Source organism: Megalopta genalis, unplaced genomic scaffold (assembly GCF_051020955.1).
Source record: "Megalopta genalis isolate 19385.01 unplaced genomic scaffold, iyMegGena1_principal scaffold0050, whole genome shotgun sequence".
Lineage (NCBI taxonomy): Eukaryota > Metazoa > Arthropoda > Insecta > Hymenoptera > Halictidae > Megalopta > Megalopta genalis.
In genome coordinates, this window is record NW_027476119.1 from 524,126 (window position 1) to 548,768 (window position 24,643).

Sequence of the window (24,643 nt, forward strand, 5' to 3'; positions counted from 1 at the left end):
ATATATAACACATCTCCAATTCGGCCAAAAGATCATTCTATACAATATTTATGGCGCGGAGACAGATCTCCTCGTGTGGTATGCGCAGATTCGTTTACCAGAAAAGAAAGAGGAAAATAAATTCGTAAGAAGCTTTTTTCCCGTAGAATATCAAGCGTTACATTCGGAGTTAATTACTTGGAAGAATTCATCGTCATAGACGCACAAACACAAAAATAGTACAGGAGCACAATGTGTGATATGGATTTGGGATCGCAGATGAGACGAAGCTTCGTTTCAATTCACTTCTTTTTTTCCTTTTTCTCGGCAGAATCATGATCAATTATCACAGAGAGAAGGATATTTGAACGGGGCGTGTTTCCACCAATGAGATGCGAAGGGCGTGGCTTAAGGCGGGACAAGAAAGAAGCACGGTCCAGCCTCCATTCTCTGACAATCTATTAATCATAGAGACAGATTCATAAAGCTCCATCGATCACAGACATTTGCAACACTAAGATACTATAATAACAATACGTCTATATGTGTCGTAAATTGATGAAAGTTCAGTACTCAATTTAAAAAGCAACCACTGTATACATCGATCTTACCATTATTAATCCTTTGATAATCATATATATATATATATATATATATATATATATATATATATATATATATTAATCCTTTGATAATCATATATATATATATATATTAATTTTTATATTATATTAATATATATATTTATATATATATAAATATAAAAATTTATAAATATATGTATATTATGCCGAGAAAAAGAAGATATAACGAAAAAGAAAACCTTTTTATTTCTCACAGCAAATTTTCAATCCCACAATGTTACAAGACAACATCATCGCAGAAGGTACATGAAAGAGAAGAGTGTGTATCAAGTGACAATAGTGTCGTGGCGAGTGCTCGAAATCGGTGACCAGTAGTCAGTAGCAAGTATACCAATAATACATAACACAGGTAAAGTACACAATGTGCAGGTGCAACGGCAAAATCGAGCGCAAAATGGGAGGGGAGAGTTTCGTGGATTGCACGATAAACAACGTATACTTCAAGGTAACGATACGGTGAGGAATAATGGCCAAGTAACGAATTGAATCAAACGAAACATATACGTGGACGAAAGATAAGAGACGCGACACAGAGCATCTCTGCTGAACATCCATCTTATCTCGCCCGAACTCCTCTCTTCGCTTCGAAGACAATTCATTGTGGGAGACTTCTAGAAAACTCGGCAGGAACATAAAAGAATCGTCGGACTACAAAATCTTTGTCTACCAATCCACCTAACAGTCTCCTGTTAAATTGTTTATCTTCTTAGATCAGTTCTAACAAATCTTAAGATGCCGCTGAGCTCGAGAGTGTCAGAAACTGTACGCAGATGACAATTTCAAAAGAGCTGTTTATGGTTCCTCTGTGTTTACTTTCTCACAGCATTGTTACCTCAAAGTCTACCAGAAGTTGGGAACCAATGACAATGTGCGAGCTCTAGCGAGGATGTGATACACGAGAGGTAGAAAATAAGCAAGCTAATACTGTATGAACCTACCGAGGCCTTCGAGTTCGGGAAAATTAGGTGCTTGGACTAGAGGGACAACAAAAACATATGACATTACTGCATTAGTATGAATAATCGTCGGCAGACTAACGGGCGAAACCCCTTGCGTTCCACAGTTGTAACAATTACTCTCTATCAGATTTAGAATATTAATCAGAATTTTCGAGACGACAAGTATGCGATTCGAGTGGAGCAAGAGGTTTCAATATCTTGGAGATACGACAACGTCTCCGCTTAATTTAACAACAATGAGAAAGATAATGAAAGAATATTAGGCCTGGACTCTAGGTGTCTATCGGGACCGTTAGAGTCTAGGCCGAGAGATCACGACCAAAAGAACTGTTCCCCGAATCTGTGTCAAGCGTTTGAAATTCGAAAATCGCTTGAATCCAAGGGACAGCACAGATAAAAGTAACGAGAGATTAAACTTGATAAAAATGTAGAACTGGTAATGACTAGACTGCGGGTTTTATTCGTTCGTGATGTTTTCAATTTTAATATCTGATACACAGTTTTCTTTGATGCCTGGTACCGTAGAAGCACCATTCCATAAAAATCAATATTTACCATAGTTCATTAATCAATAGCTCATTAATTTTTGCACTCTGTTGTAATCACTGGTTTCTATTTTCGTAAAATATTTATAGCGCTTCTAAAAGGTAGAAGACAAAAGGTTAAACTAAAAATAGTTTTATCGATTCTCTTCTTCAGTGATGAAATTGAAAACCGAGAAATTGACCGAGCTTGCGGTTGTCTTAAAACTCGTAAAATCTGCAGTATAGTAATGACAAACGAGCGAAATTTGAAAATATAGAAAATATCGAGACTACGTTAACATATACTAAAAAATGCAAGCGCATTTGGTCACGGATTCGTTGGAATATTTTTCTGCTCAGAGATGGATAAATGTAATTCTTCACTGGTTTCTGCTACTACTGTTTAGAAATCGAATCCAAAGGCGCTCAAAAATTCGAAGAAAGGGATAATAAATGCACTAGCAAAGTAACAGATCGTTTAAGAAGCCGTCTATACATACGAGCGAGTGCAGTGCGTGATATGTAATATTCCCGTTTGCCATCTTTATTGCCATTTCGTTTTTATGTACTCGTGGCTACGTGTAATTAATTACAGTATCGTATCGATCCCTTGGAAACGAATACTCGTTACCACGGTGGCGTGTTTCTTGTATACTGGGTGATTTTAAGACAGTAAGAAAATATTTCAGAAAGAAACCCCGTTTAGGGTTAGGTATAACTATCGCCAGAATCAATTAAATTGTAAAATTCTATATTAGTTGTAGTTTTAATTTTAATTTTTCAACAGTTTACAATTGTAAAATCATTTTCTTTTGATCTAGTACGATAACGATCCCATGCACAGAAAATACGCCATCTAAAAAATGTTTAGTATACATGGTGTTCCACTTTTGTGTGTAAACTGATCCATCTTAGCAAAAATGTTTGAATTACAAAAATTGCACAAAATTAATTGTACACTGAACAGTGTATAACAAATGACTGGAAAATACAAAATTCACATGTCTCCTTCAAATATCTTTGAAACAAAAATCTGTTCTTCAATTGTTATCTGTTGCATTTGAATTATTTAATGCATTTAGTATGGTCTAAATAAATCAATTCAATCAGCATTACCAAAATGCATCAGCTCCGAGTCTAAAAAGCAGAGTACCTGTATAAGAGAAACAGTAGTTGAAGTAGAGGGAACCTGTACGTGTCCACGATTATTGAGTCAATCATTCCGAAACGTAGAGTGTATAATATATGTTGTTTGTAACAGGATCAACAAGTTCAGATACATACTGTCAAAACTGACGAACAGTTCAGGCATGTCGTCGACAGAGACCATACTACGGTAGTCCAATCGTGGTGCCGCTGTTGAAGTTTTGCTACCTCGGCTGCTGTCAACGCTGCTGCTGCCCGAGGATGTTAATGGCTGTTGTCTGATGAATGTGCCAACAGAGGATCGTCTGAAAGGAAATCATACAGCCAAGTTACGGACTTGTCTTTGAGTACGATCTGCTGCCACATTCGAAAGTACAAGCACCAGCTGATGCCTATAATTTCGACACGGCAATTATGTTGCAACACATAAATAGTAAAGAACATCGAACTCGTGGTGGGGTAAGGGATGACAACATTCAAAAAGGTAAACTTCGTATCATCCAACGCATTGTACAGCGAAATAAGGTATAGGTGGCTGCTCGGGGGTTTTCATACTATACGCTGTGTTCGATATCTGGTGGTGATGTGTTGTTTGTAAGCAGTATTTTATATATTTATATAACATATTTATAGATACATGTATTCGTATAAATATATGTATATAACATATATGAATGTATATTTTTATATAAACATATGTTGGCACATGTGTCACGAAATCAGTGGTGGTGGCAGAGTTTCTGAAAAAGTAAATAACGTTTACCTGAAAGCGGGAGCAAAGAGAGCTGACCTGTAGCCTGCAAAAGGCTCAAAGTAACGTAAGGGTCGAGTAGCAAAATAAGGGGTGAGTGTGAAGCTTGAGAGTGAACAATTGGTTACAGAACTTTGAAAATAGTCTAATCGTAATCAGGCTGGAAGAGACATTAAGATAACTTAAGTTATTGGTGAGGGGAGTTGGGAGAGTGTATGTAACACAGAGAAACTATAGTGCTAATCGAATTATAGTTAAACGATAAATACAAAGAGCCGGTTCAAGGTAAACAGCAGGATAAAATAGGAGTCTGAGAGTATAGTAAATACAACAATTTGCTGGTTGATGGAACCGGGCCCAAACTCACCCCATAAGCCCTCCTGGACCAGGTGAAAACTGAGGATTGCTGGAGTCCTGGGAGAGAGAGGAGGCGGTAAGAGGAGGTGTTCCTCCAGTCCTACCGCCCCCACCACTCTCTTCGCTGGGAGTTTTAGCAAACAGGCCCGAGCTAAAGTCACTCACCAGGTTGATCGGCGAGCTTATATCCACCACCATTACATATTCTTTGTTAGTTACATTAGAAACGACAGTAAAGCTTTTAATTAAACACACAGATTTACCATCACAGTCTAAAATGTATCCTCTACTATTTTCGTTTCATTGAGCCACATATGATTCATAAAATGTGAAACATAATCTCTTTAAATTAGTAACAAGGAAGTTTAAATATTTTTCTTCGATGGGAGTTTATTATTAAAGTTATGCTCACATTTTATGAATTACTCTGTAGAAGAGAGTAACACTTTTCCATAAGCATTTTGACGATAGAACAGACTATGATGGTGTTACGTTATTGACGACAATCTCTGGACGTTACTGGATGTCTCGCGTTCTCTTGGTTCGTTTACTCCTTCGATGAATAAAAAAAAAAAGCTAACAATATTCCAACGCGTATCGAAAATGCAATAAGCCGCTCGTTTCTAGGCGTAAATAACTAATGAATATTCTACATGTTATAATCAATGAGGGCATTCATAGTAAAACACGTTCGTCGAGTCAGCGAAATTGTCAGTAGCATGAAAAAAACATTTGAAAAAATGTATGATCTAGCTTAGTTTCATTATGAACAGCCTCCGTATCATATCTATGTTAAAACGTTCCGTATAAGTTCAGCAGAAAGCGGTAATACACGTGGTATAAGAAGACAGTAAAATGTTACGTCATATAATAGAGAGTCGAGCGTCGGAACTGATCATCCCTGTACATGGGAAATGTGAAAGTCTGGATTCGAACGATTGTTAGTCACTCTTGATTAGTACCACGTAGATTATTAAAAAAAAAAATGTGAATACAAATTTTCTAGCATAAAAATAGCGTAGATTATCACCTTGAGAAAACTTTACTGAAGACAGACGAATGATGAGAATCCGCACTGTTCGGCAAGCTTGCAACTTTATCAGATCCGGACTTATTTTCGTCTTCTTTCTCACCAGTCAATCCTTCCATCCACGATAATGGATACGACAATCTCTTTAACATCTGAAAAGGAATAACATTTTAGTATATGCAAAGTTTGATCTTGATAATAAGAATCATTGCAAATACATTGAAAATATCGACTCCGTTGTTACCTTATTCCTACGAGTCTCCTGTTTATCGTCATCCTTGTGCTCCTCATCTTTCTCGGGTTCCTCCGCATTACTGTCTAAGCTAAAAGATACTGAACTCGCCTTTTTTCTGCCATTTATAGCAGAACCACTATCAAGAGTATCAGTTGTAATGTTCGTCGGGGCAATAGTAATAGGAGGTACCCAATCTGAAGATAAGACAATATCTGCGTCTGAGTATACTTTCTTTGAGGGAATAGGTACAACTACTGGGAAAGGGGGATTAGGGTCACGAATGTCGATACCAGAGTCGTGGCATGACAATTTGACTAGAGATCCTTCTTCATCTTCGGCATTCGGCTTCGTTTTCGTGGGTTCGGTCTGGAAACGATTAAATCTATTGTTCTACACAATTCAAAATAAATGAAAATCATGTTAGTTCCAATTGTACACAATAACCAACCTTGTCAGAATTTAATGAATCTTGTTGCTCATCTTCGATTGATAATGTACATCGATCTTTACTAGGGACTGCCCAATGGTGATCAAGCATAGAACGTCTACGTTCCTCTAATGTCCTAATTGCTTGCCCACCGTCAGACTCCACTTCTTTAGTCTCTTTTTCCTTGTCCTCTTCTTTTTCTTTGGTTGTCGTTGTAGTTTCTTCCTGTACAGCGAATAGAAACAACTTTATTTAACAATTGATGCGTCTAAATTGTATACAAAAGGTGAAAATATAGTCAAAAACAACATACAGTTTGAATATTAGTAGGGGTGACGAGATCTCTCTCAAAGGCCTTTGGAAAAGCATCTCCATCTCTCTCTGCACAGCTGCAAACGCTCTCGTTATCGTCCGTAGTTAGTTCTGGAAAAGTTTCGTCTTTCCCTGATGATTGACTCTTATCATTTTGCATGGGTTTTTTCATGTAATAAATTTCTGGTTTCTTGTCCAAGTTTGCTGGCTCTCTGTGAGAAGCACGCATGTGGGCAATATCATAGTAAATTGCAGCATTCACTATGAACTCCATTGGAGCAATAACACCATATGACTCTGCTCCATGCTCGATGACAAGTCGATCCGATACATTGGGGTCAAACATCACTGCATTTGGTGTGACTAACAGTACTCCACCAATAACACCCTATAAATAGATAGTAAAATTAATTGATTAGAATCTTGACAATAGCGAGGATGATTAGTAAGCAGAATAGATACAAGATACAAAATGTTTGATCTTTACCTGGCCATCGGTGACATGGCGAACATCAATTTTCAAAAATCTTTCCTTATATGGTTGTTCTTCCTCCTGTATGACTGTACTTGATATACCAAGAGGTGTTTTAACTCGTTCCATATGGCCTGGTTTGGGTGAGACAGGCCTCAAGTTATCCAGAAGTTCTGTGAACGACAACATGAAATGTTAGAATTGCGCCAATAAAAACATCAACATGAACTGTTTTACGATATTTCAATGCCGTGTACCCATGTTAAACGAAACAAAGGCTGCTCGAAATATAATTTTCCATAAATCATTCAAATCTCCAGAGCTTTTTATATTTAAATTGACCGAGCTTGTAATACGTGATCGAATTTTTATGTAATGGCACCGAATTCAATGAGAATACAGGATGAATGCATAACGACGACATTCGTGCCCCGTTTGACGTTAAACCAGCATGCATCGCGTGTTTCCTGACGTACAGGTTATGTTGTATATACAACAACGACGCCATGTTGGCTGTCGTGAGTTTACATCGTGACGCCGATCAGCTGACGCATCATAATAATGCGCATACATACACGACAGACCACAAAAAAGGCAGCTGCATAAAAGGTATAATATCATGCTATAAAATTAAAAACCTCTATACAATTAAATGAGTTCACGTTTACCGCAGTCATGAACTTTATTTATGTTTATTAGGTCATTCCCGTAAAGAAAAAGTATAATGGCCACGAACGCTTTAAATCTCCATACACGAAATATTTTTCTTTAAAGAGATCGACGGACATGCTAATAAAAATATGGTAATCGGTATGTTTCATAAGGAACATGATGTTAAAAAGTGACAGTGTCGGTCGTAAAAATAAATTGAAGTATTTTTAATAATAGATAATCCAACTCGGCAAAAGATAATCCAACTAGGTTAAAACGCGCTTATCGATTAAACCGTCTGTCAAAACTGTACTCACAATCGGTATAGGTCGCAGAGGGAGACAGAGAGAAAGAGCGAGAGAGCGACATTTAAATACACGGGGCACGAAGTTGGACAGGAAAAGAGACACATGGACCTCCCGGAAAATCGATTCTGAATTCTCTTGCGCTACCACGTGCCACGATCGCATAAAGCTGCACGGTAACGTTACATAAACCTACCATTTTTTTTTTTCAAGAATATGCACTTTGCTCATTCGATCAACATAACTGATCCGCACGCTTCCCGGCATTAATTTCAGGCGAATTGATTCAGTGGTAGTCGGTTCGCATAACGTGGCGCCACCCAATGACGAAATACCTTACTCATTTTTTCAACGCCCTATAATTCCCGTCTGAATTTCTCGGACGATAAGTAATCTCGCCGCTTTATTCGATTCCCAGAAACCCTTAACATTTCAATTCCTTTATATATATATATATAGCCGCAATGTTACGTAGAGCTGGTAAAGTGTCTAACTAGGTGAAGGTAACGAAAAGGATTCTTATGCGAGCATAAAAGCGTGTTACGCCACCGACAGAATTTGCTGACGCTTTATTGGCGGAAAATCGTCCCGGTCGGAAAAATATTATGGCGTGCCATTAGTACGAAGTGCAGATATTTCAAATGTGTAGGTGTTCGGCAACCGGTAGACTAGTGCAGCCGCCACGGGGCGTTATACATATCTGTGCGACGTGTGTATGCAATAGACAGCCATTAATATTCGATGCGACACTTGGCCAGATACAATCGAGACCCAATTCATCTTGTTATTTGGCCAGGTGAGTCAATCCGATTCACCTGAACGCACCACGCCGCCCACTGTTCCATTATTCATAGAGGTGTGCTCACGTCAATTTTGCTTTCGGTTTATGGCAACCGCGCAATAAGATGCCTTGATATCGACACCCAATCACGCGCCGCTGGAACGCCTGCATTAATTAGCCACAATTAGGAGCGCGGCCGAATATTCGAGACCACAGAAATTTCATTTGCGACAACAAATTCTAGCTCGTCACTTTTCGTCGGGGAAGTCCGCTTTATGGAAACTTTGCACTTGCGTGCGAAGTATTCGTGTATCTGAGACGAGTACACTGACTAACAAAATACTTGTGGCATTCTAAAATATTCGAATTTACAGAGTGTCGATTCTGCAAAGTATTTAAGGTACCCAAACATATTAAATCCTAGAGCATCGGCAAGACTCAAGTAACTACAGTACTTGAGAATTCAGAGCAATGAAGTATCGAAGATGACTATGAACAAATTTGTATCATTCGAAACCCTAGAGCACCGCCTACACTCGTGTATTTAAAATGCTTAGAATACTTAGACCAGCAAAATATTCCAAGTACAGTAAATTTTCCCTAATTGACGCTCAGATTGTATAAAAAAAAAAAATGGTTAATTTGAGATGAGGAGATACGGATTATTCGAGCATTGCGGTGCGTTTTTATAGTCACTGATTGACAACAACTATAAAAACGAGCCCCCAAAACTCGAATAATCGTATGTTCTCTTCCCAAATTGTCCATTCTTGTTTCCAAGCTGAGCCTCGATTAGGGAGAATTTACTGTACTTGTGTAGTCGGGATACCCAGAGTGTACAACTAAAAATAGTCCCCGATATGGGTTACTCGAATGCGTTCATAGACCAAGAAATGAGCCGTTTATTTTGAAAGTGGCATAAGTCACTTTTTCAAAAAAATCGAGTTAATGGTAACACTAATTACAATTGAACGGTATCTTTTCATTTTTAAAAATTTGCAATCAATAAGTTGAGAACTATTGAGATTTGTTCGAGAGAAGTTTTGCTAATCAACGGTATAACAAATATGTTTATTTTGAAAGTGGCGTAAGTCGCTATACTCGGGAAATTAATTGCGGGGCTTAGTGTAAAAGAAATAGAAACGTGTGATAAGTGTGTGTGAAGTATTGTTTTAAATTATTTTCAGTATTTTTAAAAAAGTTCTGATCACTGGACTTATTTTTATAAGTGCGAAAGAATAGTGCAGTTTTGTAAATTATATTATAGTGATGTGGCGGTTACCTCCAGACCCGCCAGCAGATGGCTATAAAATGTTTTATAAACTAACTTTAGATGAAAAAGATGAATTTCTAACTTTGGATTTGTCACCAAAAAGAGGAAGACCTAGTCGTTATTCACAAATAGAAATGGATCCGTTATACGCTGGATCTCGTCCTGTTTCTTCAGCAAAATACAAAGACACGATGGACTTGCTTAATTATATACCCCCAATATACCACAGTTATTTAAAAAATTTGAAACAAAACACGATTTCCGAGGACTTAATCACTCCTATTGATGACGATAATTAAATTGAACTGATGTATTTTCATATAAATTACTTATACTTATGTTTGAAAATGTACTAATTATTTTTGTATTTGATGAATATTAAAATAAAAAATACTTGAATCAAACCTTTATATTCAATATGTTCATGGTATAAGTTATTATTATATATGTAATTTATTCAACAATTTTAGTAAATCACTGTCCCCTTTCAAAACATCACTTCGGTAAAATACGTCGTAATATATGTCAGTCATTTTTCTAAACTATTTATTTTGAAAGTGGCTTAAGACACTTTACCGTAATGAAAAGTGGTGATTTTTTAATGTTTATACGAAGTTATTTATATTGAGAAAAATATCAGTATCCTGAGATAACAAATACAAGTAAATCTTCTCGAAAGTTAGCATCCATATTTTGAAACGTGTTAAAACGCAAACCCTTAAATATATCGACTTAAAAACAAAGTGACTTATGCCACTTTCAAAATAAACGGCTCAAATATCAGACTACTGTGAACCAATATGAAAGTTTCGAATACTCAATCGGAGCACTTTCCATGTACACCGTTGAAGTACCTGTTACAGACCCCGCACACGTAAATGCAATATCGTGTGTCAACGGTTGCTACACCGACCGCTTCATTGTTGGCGTTTGAAAAATTATAGCGGCTCAAACACGTCAAACAACGGTCGCGGGGGAGAAGGTGTTGTTATTGCGAAGGAGGTCGGTCGCATTAGCTAAGCATCAACAATAAATCCATCGAATCTCACGCAACATTGGCAACAATTGTCGTCACGTCGGCAGGTGTATACAGTGTTAAATAGAATGTCGATCATCGATTAATACCGCGGTCAAAGTGACCGCTTTCTTATTTTGCAATTCTGCAAAGTTCCGAGACTCTTTCGTGGAAAACGCTTGAATAAGTTATATTATTGGAACAAGTTTTATAATAAAAACTTTACGAATTCCAAATAAATTCGGTCTTCTCACTTTTGTGAAGCGGTACATGCCAGTTAGTATTACTGCTTGGTAGGTTTAGTAGTTAAACTTTGCAATCGTATTTGTGAAACTTTGAAGAACACGAAGAAATCATTCGTATACAGAAGTAGTAAGTTTATCCAATGTTACGACGATCGTCGTGTGTTTAAGATTGCCATCAAATCAGTCATTGCAAAACAAAGTTATGTAAGGTGGCACAACTCAGAAGACGCAATGTTGCAGGGACATGCGTCGACCAATTATGAAAATCTTAGATCGTCTATTTCCATAACTCGACCTGTCGGGTACAGCTACGTTGCTGTTCCTTGATTCGTGTAACACTGTATTACATTTTTTAACAATTACCTTTCACTCTGTATCTGTTTTATTTGCATTATTATTCTCTTTCGTTTGCATTATCGTACCCATAAAGCGTGACCAACATTCAACTTCGAGTCAGCAAATTATGATAGGGTCAGACGTTGTGGGAATACAATCGTTTCAAAGGTCCTTTCAATATCTGTCGACAGGCTGTCATACATTTCTGTATCGGGGTTAGATAAAATGCATATCTTATATGCACTTATAAGATATGCGATATGCGTATCTACATATGCATTCATAAAACATGCGATGCATATCTACAAGATGTACTTTTTAAAAATGTTAATGGAAGTTCAAATTATAACTGATCCAAGAAAGCTCGCGTCGTTCGGTCCAATTTTAGAAGAGTTATTCTTTCAAAGAATAACCGTGTATGCACTGTGAATATTATTACATCTTCTCGAGTTATTTTCTGCGCAAGCGTCCGAGGCGACAACCCAACATTTCCAAGACACAAGATCGCAAGAAAATAGAAAAAGAGGTGCCATTTTGTGGCCGAAATAAGAACTGCCCTGGAAGAACGATCTCGGACAAGACGGCGGTGGCCTGGATCGATCCGAGAATTCTCGATTACGAAAATACATCGGGCGCGATAATATCTCGTATGACGACTCGGTGGTAGCTACGCGGGCCAACTAAAATTACCTTTTTCTTCGGGAGGTAGGTCATCCTGGGACTCGTGGTCGTGGCATGGATCCGGGCTGGGCGCGTCGGCCGCGGTTCCGCCTCCTGGTCGACCTTCTCCTTTCGCCGGTACCCATAACTGCTGACCGGGATAAATGAAAGTACTTCCGAGCCTGTTCAATTTGCTGAGCTCGGATGGCGTTGTGTCGAACCTCGCTGCCACCGACGTGAGCGTGTCCCTATCGCCCACCTGTAACGAACAAAACGGACACACGAATTACTCGCTTGGCCTCGTAATTGCTGGACCATCCCTTAACCGGGAGAAAACGTCCGTCCGACCGTCCAACCATCCAAAACAAGAAAGAGAAAGAAACGAAAACGAACTACCATCCGCCGCAGTTCACGGCGAAAGGCATTCCAACTCCGCGGTACCTAGATCAACTTCAGCTCGACGTGTTTCTGTTTCATTACCCGGAGAGGAAATTAAGAAATTCCCGTGGATCAACCCCGGAATACCAGAGCGCAACCGACCCCTCGATTCAACGTGTAACGTACGTCGCTTTTAGGTTGATACGAATCAGACGGAGTACCGAAACTCGCAAAAGTTGTACCAGGTTGCGTGCACTTCGTGCTAGGATGAAACGAGTTTACGCAAACACAGCGGTTATCTTTTCGGCAGAGTTTCCAGGGTTGTTCAACCATTTTTGCAATAGAATTTCTTTCACAGCTATGTATAGTAAATTTTCTTTAATTCACGCTCAGATTGTGTACGTAAATGGAGAATTTGGGAAGATGAGATACGATTATTCGAGTTAGACTCTATTTGGTGATATACCTTTTTACGTAGAATTCAAGGCTTTATCCGAATTCGGGGAGAAATATTAACTATTCTATTTAAAAAATTGAAGGTGACCTTCATATCTTGATAGAAAAAGCAAAATAACATAAAACTGATTTCAATACTATATGCCCCCCTCCCCCCTGTGGAAACCATGCAACTTCTATCTGAAACATTTTTCTATACAACAAATATTTTGCGAGTCATTTGAGGTCGTCACTTTACGAGACTAACCCTGTATATTTGCAAAAAAGATCAACATTTTATTTCTTATAATTTTGTACACTATGATAAATTTTAAAGCATTCCAATATAATAAACTTTAATGTCCCCTCAGAGGGTACATCCGAGTGATATGCTAGAATTACGATGTCCTCTGATAGGCGACAACGCAGTGCAAAGTGTTAATTATTTTATTGAGTCGAAAATAATGCAATAGAGCTCTTAAGTTCTTTACATGTGTTTTTATTGTTTTGTATTTGATCTACTCATTTTTGTCATAAATGCACAATATCCGCAGTCTATTGATCGTAGAAGGGCGTCAAATTTTTTTTCGATTTCGACGAAGCAAATCATGTTCACGTTTAGTAGACCACGTGAAATCTGGCTTGTTGTTATAGCGCAAAGAGCGAACCACGCAATTTACAGATATTTGTGCAGTTATCGCGCTCGTAGTTTTGCGAAGCGTAAAACAGTGTTTTCTTAGTTAAAGTTGTTTCTTCGTTGCTTACATTAGGAGAATCTTTCAGTCGACGACGGAGTAAGTTTGTCTCCTCTGCACAAAGATCCACAGTCTGGTTACAAAAATATTGCAGACGCGACATTTCAAAGCGGTAAATATTAGCCGCCGTTGACGTGGGCACTGTACTCGACAACTTTTCTTCTCGATTGGCTCGCAATCAACAATTTCGTCGTTTAAAATATTTGGCACGACCGCCTTAGTCTCCTTTGTGTTAGCATGTTGCTTTCTAGATGATTTGTCTCGCAGATAATTCATGCTGCACATTATTTCTGCTGCGGTTATGTGCTTCTATGTTCGCCGTGCGGTTACGAAGTGCGGAAAAGCGAGTCAATCTTCTGACATGATGCACGACTCGAGCAAAAAAGATTACGATTCTCTTTCTGTTATCTTATAGTAATAATGATTTATTGACTTGTACGTATAAACGGAGAAAACACTTCTGCCCCCAAAAGTTTATGAAGATTATTTAATTACAATAGAAAGAGAAAGAAAAAAAGAAACATGGCATCAAAGATGTGAAAAGGTAAACATGATAATGATAATGGATGGAATGATAATTAAATTTTTATATTATATTATATTACATTATATTATATACTATATATAATTTATTTAAACGACAATAAAAGAGAAAAGCAAAAATCAATAATTGATAATAATAGTAGAAAGTAATAACAATAATAATAACAACAATAGTAATAATAATAATAATAATACATCTAAATGGACGGAAAGGGATATTTTAGGACCAGTAGCGTACAGCGGCAAGATCGTTTAAAAGGTGAAAATGGATTGTTAAAAATATCGATGGTGTTGCAGAAATGAATTTGAACACGGTCCATTCCAGCAGTTGCACCGATCATAGAGAATGCGGTGAGGCTCAGGTAGAAAACCAGCATTGTTTCTCAAATAACGCACAGAGGATAGAAGTTAAGTTTATGGAGTTTATTTTTAACGCGGTTTATTTTTATAATTGTTGACAATCGAAGGCTATAAAAACGAGCCGCGAGGCTCGAATAATCGTATCATCTCTTTCCAAATCGTCCATTTTTGTTTACGAGCCGAGGGATCTATTGTAACAGGTTAGAGGCGGTACATCGTTGTTCAAGCATCACAAACCAAATGCTGGCTAAAATAGTCATATAATCCTAATCGAAAATCATCATAGGTATGCTAATTAAATAAGAAAGTAACCATAGAAACTAGTATACTAGTATAGGACTCTAGGCTCTGGTATATGACACGCTAATGAATTGTAGAGAATTAAGAGTATGCAGAAGTTGGAGAAATGTTTTGACACGAGATAGATGAAGCGAAGGGTTTTAAACGATACGAAGATACGATTATTTTTGTATAGAGAGCATGAATATGATAGTGAACTTGAAAATAGCATGTCTATGTCGTGGATGCTATTAACTGCGGTTAAAGGTCTATCGCAAAGAGAATGGGGACAGGTGATATTATTGTGTTTGTATCTACAGTTGTCCACAAAAGTGTTCGCACACTTTTTAAAACGCAATAACTTTTTCAAAACTGAACTAAATGATTTGAATTTTTTTTATAGATGTTAGACGAACGATAGCCTACTAGACGTTGGCTGAAGAGCTTCTTTTAAATTTTGCTATTACTTGAAGTAAAAAGAAAGAATTAAAAACCTTCGTTTTCTAATTTTTTTATCCGAGCCTATAACGAAAATTTAAAAAATGCCTTTTCTAGATCTCGGTGACTTACATGCGTGAAGAAAATTTAATCAAAATCGATTAACCCAGAATCGAGTTACATGCGTGACAAAGTTACAAATCGTGATAAAACTGCGATTTTTGCGATCTTTAATTTGTTGTAACCCGTAACAACGTGAGCCGATTTCGATAAAATTTTCAACATGCATATAAGTTACCGAGATCTACGAAATACATTTTTTAAATTTTCATTGTAGGTTTACATAAAAAAGTTAAAAAACGAGAGATTTTTACATTTTTGTCATTCTATTTTTACATTTTTATCTTCGTTTTTCATTCTAAGTAATAGCAAAATTTAAAAAAGACATATTAGTCATCGTCTGGTAGACTAGTATAGTATAGATATTGCAGTTCAAAAGGTGTACGAACACTTTTATGGGCCACTGTATATCTTGGTACCCATATGCAAACGATATTATTATATTAGGTCTACCGGAAAGTTCTGTCCGTTTGAGAAATGAAAAGAAATAATAGATTTTTCATAAATTTAGTAATATTTATTGTACAATATAATTCCCGTCGTTACCTATGACCTTATGCCAGCGTGATGGCAATTTGTGAGCAACATTTCTCAAAAATATATGTCTCAAATGAACATGTGCATACCTATCGAAATTTGCAATGACATTATCAGACAGAACTTTCCGGTAGATATATATATATATATAATATATATAATATTAATATTATAATTATAATATTATATATATATAATATTTCTCCTAAAATCGCAGAAAGTATTTCATAATTATTTGCACTATTTCGAAATGTTTCTAGCGACCCAAGACGTCCAATACCGAAGGTAATTCCTGATCCGGAGAGTTAGCGAACCCCAAATGCAAATCGGCGGCCATGGTTGCGTGCATATAATGAATGGGGCCGGGTTCGAGTCGACGGCCGATCAGAAAGCCGATCGGGGATCGTCGATCGATCGACAGTGGCGTCTGGATGCGTCCCGAAGTTGATACGTCGGGAAACCGCTTGGAACCGGGCAAGTATCGGTGAAATGCAATTTCACGGACCGGCGCTAATGCTACGTCATAAACCGTAGCTTCGGGCACAATCTGCAACTGATCATCCGTCGATCAAACCGTTCGGAGCCTTCCGAAGGGAGCATCGCGACTTCAAGCCTTCCGGAAAATTATTATAGATCCCGTAGCGGGCCTCGTTGATAACGCTGGGACCCGGGTTCGCGTGGCTCTTTCTACCAAACTCGTAAAATTAGCTGCTCGAGGCTCGGCGTCATTGTTCAGCCGAGATCCGACTTGGTTCAACGCCAATTTGAACGATATTCGTGTTGGATTGCTTGCTCAAACGCGACTCGGGCGGGTTAGGATTTCATTTTGATAAGTGGATGGATCTGACCAGGAACGAAGTATAATCAGCCAGTTATTAAACCAACGATAACACAATTATGTTTGGCAGCAACAACGTTTCGGTGGCGTCGTTGTTCTATTAAATGTGCTAACATAATTTGAACGTTTCGTTGCGAAGTTACCGTTTCAAGAGATATGTGAACATTGGAACACCACCAGAGCAGTCGAAATGATTGGTTTCTGAATTTTTAGATAAAATTCTTTATTGTATATTACGACAGATTTATTGTATATTACAATTCAATCTTGTCAATGTTACAAAACAATATACAGGGTGCCCGAAGATTATGGTATTTCCGGGAAATGAGAGGTTCCTGAGGTCGTTCGAAGTAACTTTTTCCTTAGCGAAAATACAATCCGCGGCTTTGTTTACGAGTTATTAACGGAAAACAGTGACCAATGAGAGGCGAGCTCAGGCTGGCGCGAGACTGCCCAGCCAATCAGTAGAATTGGGCTTCGGTCGTCCGTTGGCTCGGCCGCTCGTTGACCCGGCTGTCGTGCGTCAACCGAGCTCGCCTCTTATTGGTCAGTATTTTTCGTTAATAACTCGTAAACAAAGCCGCGGATTGCATTTTCGCTACGGAAAAAGTTACTTCAAATAACTTCAGAAACCTGTATACGTCATTACGAGCTTGATACGGCTGAGCGAACCAGCGAAGAAGCCTTATTGGTCATTAAATTTCGTTAACCTTTTGGTGCCGAGCAAAAGTATCGTACCTATGCGAGCAATACCGGACCAATTTGACGAATTTGCTAAGGTTTGGGAATAAGCTCATAAAACCCAAAGTGAGAATGATGTTTAGAAAATTCAAAAAGAAGCATATTACGGAATTAAAGGGAGAATAAAGTAATGCCAATTGTATTTAAATATTTGTTGAAAATCGTACGAATAACATAAATATGAAACAGTATGAAAAAGAGAAAAATCAATTTCGTGTTATCTGGCTATTGAAAATGTGTAATATTTACTTGTTATTACTCGCACAAATAACTTATTTAGGGAAATGATCTCAGGAACTTTTCATTTCCCGGAAGTACCATAATTTTCGGACACCCTGTATATATTGTTTTGTAACAACGACAAGATTGGATTTATTTAAACTTGGTATACGATTTCCATTGTAACATACAATAAAGAAGTTCATCTCGCTTTTATTTGTCGCTAGAATTATTAATTGTAACCTCGACTTATTAGTCGCTTTTAGAGCTCGATAGTTCTAGCGCCAATCACCCGACAAATTAGGAGTTAAGAGTAGCAAGAATTTGTTCAACCCCTTGATATACGATGACGAGTTAGGGTCGTCATTTATTCCATGTGCCGCCGTAGACTTTGACGAGTCTAACTCGTCAAGATCTGTCTTCGGCGGACTCAGTTGCTTCACTTGTGAGTCGATTCTGGTTTGTTTACAATATTCAAGATGCACTAGCTACCCACTTTCTCGAGAGCACCAATAACAACGTTGCATCCACAAATCTGTAATCCAAACATCAAAATAAAGCATTCTCTCTCTCTCTCTCAGCTTGCACATAAGTGAGCCGTTTATTTTGAAAGTGACATAAGTCACTTTTTCAAAAAAATCGAGTTAATGGTAACACTAATTACAATTGAACGGTATCTATTCATTTTGAAAAAATTTGCAATCAATAAGTTGAGGACTATTGAGATTTGTTCGAGAGAAGTTTTGCTAATTAACGGTATAACAAACATGTTTATTTTGAAAGTGGCGTAAGTCGCTGTACTCGGGAAATTAATGGCGGGGCTTAGTGTAAAAGAAATAGAAACGTGTGATAAGTGTGTGTGAAGTATTGTTTTGAATTATTTTCAGTATTTTTAAAAAAGTTCTGATCACTGGACTTATTTTTATAAGTGCGAAAGAATAGTGCAGTTTTGTAAATTATATTATAGTGATGTGGCGGCTACCTCCAGACCCGCCAGCAGATGGCTATAAAATGTTTTATAAACTAACTTTAGATGAAAAAGATGAATTTCTAACTTTGGATTTGTCACCAAAAAGAGGAAGACCTAGGCGTTATTCATAAATAGAAATGGATCCGTTATACGCTGGATCTCGTCCTGTTTCTTCAGCAAAATACAAAGACACGATGGACTTGCTTAATTATATACCCCCAATATACCACAGTTATTTAAAAAATTTGAAACAAAACACGATTTCCGAGGACTCAATCACTCCTATTGATGACGATAATTAAATTGAACTGATGTATTTTCATATAAATTACTTATACTTATGTTTCAAAATGTACTAATTATTTTTGTATTTTATGAATATTAAAATAAAAAATACTTGAATCAAACCTTTATATTAAATATGTTCATGGTATAAATTTATTCAACAATTTTAGTAAATCACTGTCCTTTTAAAACATCACTTCGGTAAAATACGTCGGACAAAATTAATATATGTCAGTCATTTTTCTAAACTATTTATTTTGAAAGTGGCTTAAGTCACTTCACCGTAATGAAAAGTGGTGATTTTTTAATGTTTATACGAAATTATTTATACTGAGAAAAATATCAGTATCCTGAGATAACAAATACAAGTAAAACGCAAACCCTTAAATATATCGACTTAAAAACAAAGTGACTTATGCCACTTTCAAAATAAATGGCTCAACTGTTCAGTCGAGCCAAATTAAATAGTATTTTTCGGACGCATCAAATTCCGTTTTATTTGCATGTTAATATTATTATTATTACAGTTAAGTAAGTAAATCGATTATTATTATTATTATTATTACAGTTGAAAATTTGTGGTATCTTCCCTCGAATTACCGCACAGGTATGCAGATAGATCGACGTCACGATCAGATACATCGTTTCACCTTCTCACGCGGTCTGATTCAAGGCTGTCCATAATCCACTGTAGTAGGCTAACCCTCGTAGCGACCAGTCGTGCGCACAATGGAAACTTCAGTCCTCGTGCAAACGACCAGTGTAATTTATGACTCTCCTTCGAAGAAGCTATTTTTGAGATGATGAGTCCCAAACTTTGACAACGCATGTTCGCAATAGAGTTTTTTTTAGAGATATCTCAATAGATAACGGAGACCGTCACAAATTAGGGGAGTTTCCGAAGGGTACTCGAAGCGGACCCAGCGACCCGAGGGTCATGTGGTCCGACGCGGGTGACCCGGAAGAAAAGTTCCACACGTTGTCACGTACAGCTCATTATCCCCTCCGATTACCACGCCGTCCCAAAAATACGCGACGAGCGTAAGGGACAGGCGGTAAAAAGGGGCAAAATGAACAACGCTGATTGGGAAGGCCCGACGCGTGGGGTTAGCCAATCAGGGTTGTTCAAGAATTTTACCAGGGCAAACGGCGAGTGAAAAACGAATACTCAGACTGCACCGCGACTCGTCGAGAGATAAAGTCCGCGAAGAAATAAAGAGGTATTCCACCGCACAACGAGTATACAAGTCATTTAGAACTATTCTACCCAAAACCCTGATCACAGTCAGACCATCCAGTTCATGCTCCCGAGCATCCGATACAGGCTGTCCTCGATCTCCCGGATAGTAGGCGGTTCTTATCATAATCAGACACCCTAACCCATTTTCTCGTGCAGCCGCCCGGCGGAAGGCTGTCCACGATCTACTGTGCAGTAGGTTCATCCTTATCATAGCCAGACAATCTAGCTCATTTTCTCTCGGCGGTCTGATACAAGGTCGTCCCGTTCCACCGCACAGTAGATTCATCCTTATCGCGAGCAGCACAGGCCGCGCTATAAAGCTTGACTTAAGGTTGTCCTAGTTCTACCGATCAGAGGGACGATTCCTTTCGCAACCAGACACAACGATCCTTGCAGTTTTACAATCGGCTTCCAGCTGGGACCCGCTCGAAGCGTTACACGGCCGATCGGCGACAAACTAAAAATACGACATTCGGAGAAGCCGTTATTAATTGTAAATTCTGTAATAAGGTGTACAGAGTGTTACAGAATGCCGGCTGGCCGTTAGATTGCAGGCTCCGCGAAAGGTCATTGGACGTGGATTTGCATAAGAGGCGTAATGTTCCAGCGAATGGACCGGTCTCAAGGCCCTCTTTCAAGGAATTCAATTTTCCGTTACCCGATATCCCCTTGCACGCCATTTCTGCCGGATTATGCAAATAGCCTAATGGCCGGGACGCCGGCGGGACACACTTGCGATCACAGGGAACACAGGGCGCCGCTATTGTCTTCGACGAGTTTGACGGGAGCATTAACAAGAGCGTCGAAATATTAACGTGTCCGCGATGGACCATTTCTTGTTTCGCGCAAGAACAGAATACTACGTTAACGCTAAGTCCGCCGTATCGGTCAAAAGTATCGTATTCGAAAATTGACGTAGACAAAGGACATAAGGAGAAAGTGTGCGAACTATTCTACAGGGTGTCCCAAAAATGTCTCGCAATCTGAAAGTGACGGGTTCCTCGGGCCATTTGAAGCAACTTTTTCCTTTACAAAAATTTTCTCCGAGGCACCGTTAACAAGTTATTAACGAAAAACAGTGACCAATGAAAGGCGAGCTCGGCTGGCGCGAGGCGACCGAGTCAATGAGCGGAACTGGGCTTCGTGCGCTGGTTGGCTGGGCCGCCTCGCGTCAGCCGTACTCGATTCTTATTGGTCACTGTTTTTCGTTAATAACTCGTTAACGGCGCCTAGGAGAAAATTTTTGTAAAGGAAGAAGTTGCTTCAAATGATCCGAGGAACCCGCCATTTCCGGATTACGAGACATTTTTGGGACACCCTGTATATTATCATTTCCAAATATTATCAAAGACTTATCATATCATTTCTGTTCCATTTAATTTTTATATTTTCAGTGTGTAGTTGACAACTGAATCCCGAACAGATCGCGTGCGACGCTTGTAGATTCTTAAGTATTCTATTCACGCGTAGAGACCGAGACCGTTCGAGACCGTTCGAGACCGCCCGAGAACCGAGCGCAGTCCCGAAGTTTTCGGGAGTCCCAAAACACTCGGGATCTCGAGATCTCGAGCAGTAAAAAATCCCGTCCGATCCCGCTCGAATTTCTTCGTCCTGATTCCGTAACATCGGGATCTTGCACACGCCTGCACGCCTGGTTATAACTATGCACACAGCGGATTTTATGCATTCATGAGAAAATTTACCAGGTGTGATCTGAACTAGTAGAACAATTAAAACAATTTAAGACTGTCGACGTAAAATTTCCAACTAGTGAAAATTATTAAATGAAGAAAGAAAGAGGTTTCTAAATGACGCCTGTTTTTTGTAACGAATGCAGACAATTTATATTTTACATAAAAATCTGCAGTCTAGATGTAATCTAAAACAATGTAAGTATTAAAAAAAACCTAAGAATGTTGATAAATCCATTTCGACTTATTCGTGTCATGAAAGAAAGGAAAGAAAACTTGTGCTTGGCTCCTATATCTTGCAATTTAGGCAGCCAATTTTTATTTTGCATAAAAATCTGCAGTCTAGATGTAATTTAAAACAACGAAAGTATTAAAATAACATAAGAACGTTAATGAATCCATTTTAATTTATTATTGTTATGAAAGAAAGAAAAGAAAACTTGTGCTTGGCTTCTATATCTTGCAATTTAGGCAGCCAATTGTTATTTTGCATAAAGATCCGCAACTTAGTTACAACAAAAATAGTGGAAAATCTAAATTATGTGCACGGTAGGTTTAGTGTTAAACATTTTCTTTATAGAACCCTGCTATGGTGCTTTATCGAAGTCTTTATCGGTATTAATTATTTTATCCTTTCATTAAACGAGCTTGGAAACGTTGCATTGCAGTGCAGTTTCCAAAGATATCCGCGTTTCTTTTAAATCGCTTAGTAACTCTAACTTTTAATTTTTGCATTAATAATTCCTGTGATCCCCGCTACAACTTCTATAATGTTCGAAGTAGCAAGGTCTGCGATATCGTGAAAATTGATTCCTTTCAGCGTTGAAAGTAAGTGGAAACGCGGTTGCAGGCGCAACGATCTGAGGGAGCAGCGAAACTTTTATGCGACTAAATGGCGGAGTAACAGTCTTTCATTGGTTTTCGATACTTCTTCCGATTCTCAATAATGGTCTGTTTTGCAAGTAATCACGCGCGGGCAAAGAAATACGGTAACGAGCTACGAGCGGAGCCAAAATGTCCCCGCATTCGTTGTCCAAGGGTTAATCATCGTCGATGTAACCGGCTAATGACGTTACAGAGATCGTTTGCACCGTAACATCGCTGAAATGTCGCAAGGCGATACTGCTGCTGAGGCATTGCAGCAAACCGTTACGCGGACATTGTGGTGCAGTATTTCAGGAACCGTCGTCTATAATACGTTACACTGTTTCAGAGGCCATTACAGCATGCGGTAACGTTACAGCGATGCGGCGCCTGGAGAACGGCTCCCCGAAAAATTCAAAGCGCTACTGCGGTTTGAAACGAGCGAAACCCTTTAATAATTCCGCAAACCCATCGTCGATCTACACGGCCAATTCGCGAAGCAAGCTAATTGCTTTCCGGACACACTTGTACTGTTTATCACTCCCATTTCGAACTTCTATCGAATCGTTTGCGAATTTCTGTAGCTGACGAATCTTCGGGCAGAATGAAATTTTTTTTTTATATTAATTGCAAGAAGCAGACGATAGAAGTTGATTTTTTCATAACGCTAAACTTACCATGTCAGCCGGAAAGGGGTGATTTCTGAGGTCATTCGAAGTAATTTTTTCCTTAGCGAAAATGCAATTCGCGGCTTTGTTTACGAGTTATTATTATCAAATCGTTCAAATTATGAAGACTATTTCGTAACAAACCATCAACAATGTTTCCTTTATCTATATAATTTATATAGTATATACATATAGTAATAAAAATGGCGGAGAGTCAGAATAAATTCAGTCTTGTCATTTCTAAATGACTTTTGTTATTTTCAAAAATAATATAATACAAAATGATATAACGTTACAAGTAACAATAACTCTAATTAAATAGAATTTGAATAGAGATTATATTGGTGCAGATTTTGTGAAATAAAAAATATTTTATCTCGAAAGCACCACAATTATCGGTAGACATGTGGTGTCTCCGAAAGGACGACATCCGAATGCAAAGCGTTAACAAGCCGATAATAATGTACTCATTTCGCTCATAAATACATAAAATCCGCAGACTGATCGGAATAATGTATTCGTCGGTAGCCCAGGTGAACGTTACCGAGGTCAATTGTTAATGACACGGGGCAACTTTTACTCTGCACGATCATCTCCACATACTCGGTTATTAATAATTACTTCGTGAACGAGAAAACCTGTTTATTAGCGAGACACAGATCTTGAAATAACGAAGAAATGTAACGAAATAATCCCGTACAATTAATCCCGATGACCCTGATAAGACGCGAGTGCAATCCATCACCGGGGTTGCTACCGAAAAATACACGATGCATAATTAACGCGGGATCATTACTCACCATGGAGTAGAATAATAGGTTCGTTTAAAGCAGTTTTCCACGAGAAACGCTTCATTTCTCGAGAACGCTGCCGGCAAATAGATTTTATGACGCTTAAAACGTAATTCGTGTCCCGAGGAAATTCATTAATTATTCCGCGACACTCCGCCCCCACCCCTTCTCCCTGATTGCTCGTTGTCCGTCGACGCTTTTCTGTCTCCCATTTAAAACTTTCTTTCGTCGATTCTTGGAGAGCTCTCCCACACCGCCCTCCGCGTGAAATAAAATCGCGGGGGATTATTGAGAACCGTTCCGATCTTTTAATCCCTTCGGGGAATTGCTAAACAAGATTGAATTCGCCCATTATTAAACCGTTCGAGAATTCCGATCTTCTTTGCCGC

General features: G+C 38.4%; 1 protein-coding gene and 2 long non-coding RNA genes across 19 annotated transcripts in view; 2 read left to right on the top strand and 1 right to left on the bottom strand.

Annotated features, from left to right (window-relative positions):
• Positions 1-24,643, bottom strand: part of mtd (TLD domain-containing protein mustard) — a 424,160-nt gene that overhangs the window by 61,342 nt on the left and 338,175 nt on the right. For 10 of the 16 annotated variants that reach the window (XM_033481311.2, XM_033481314.2, XM_033481309.2 and 7 more), the window contains 9 exons: positions 12,133-12,361; positions 6,852-7,009; positions 6,366-6,752; positions 6,074-6,277; positions 5,635-5,991; positions 5,391-5,542; positions 4,371-4,541; positions 3,391-3,557; positions 1,562-1,597 (listed from right to left, as the gene is read on the bottom strand). In XM_033481311.2, coding sequence (XP_033337202.1) covers positions 1,562-1,597; positions 3,391-3,557; positions 4,371-4,541; positions 5,391-5,542; positions 5,635-5,991; positions 6,074-6,277; positions 6,366-6,752; positions 6,852-7,009; positions 12,133-12,361 — 1,861 coding nt within the window. Of the gene's footprint in view, positions 1-1,561; positions 1,598-3,390; positions 3,558-4,370; positions 4,542-5,390; positions 5,543-5,634; positions 5,992-6,073; positions 6,278-6,365; positions 6,753-6,851; positions 7,010-7,093; positions 7,226-12,132; positions 12,362-24,643 lie in introns of those variants that run through there. The other 6 variants (XM_033481301.2, XM_076527898.1, XM_033481304.2 and 3 more) reach the window with 5 other exon arrangements.
• Positions 726-3,921, top strand: LOC117226708 (uncharacterized). The gene is made up of 2 exons (XR_004491868.2): positions 726-3,297; positions 3,368-3,921. It is a non-coding gene; the product is annotated as an uncharacterized LOC117226708 (long non-coding RNA).
• Positions 7,329-19,229, top strand: LOC117226706 (uncharacterized). 2 transcript variants are annotated; one of them, XR_004491865.2, is made up of 4 exons: positions 7,329-7,445; positions 7,536-7,646; positions 7,725-7,968; positions 16,208-19,229. It is a non-coding gene; the product is annotated as an uncharacterized LOC117226706 (long non-coding RNA). The 2 variants fall into 2 exon arrangements; XR_004491866.2 differs by lacking the exon at positions 16,208-19,229 and adding an exon at positions 8,069-9,320.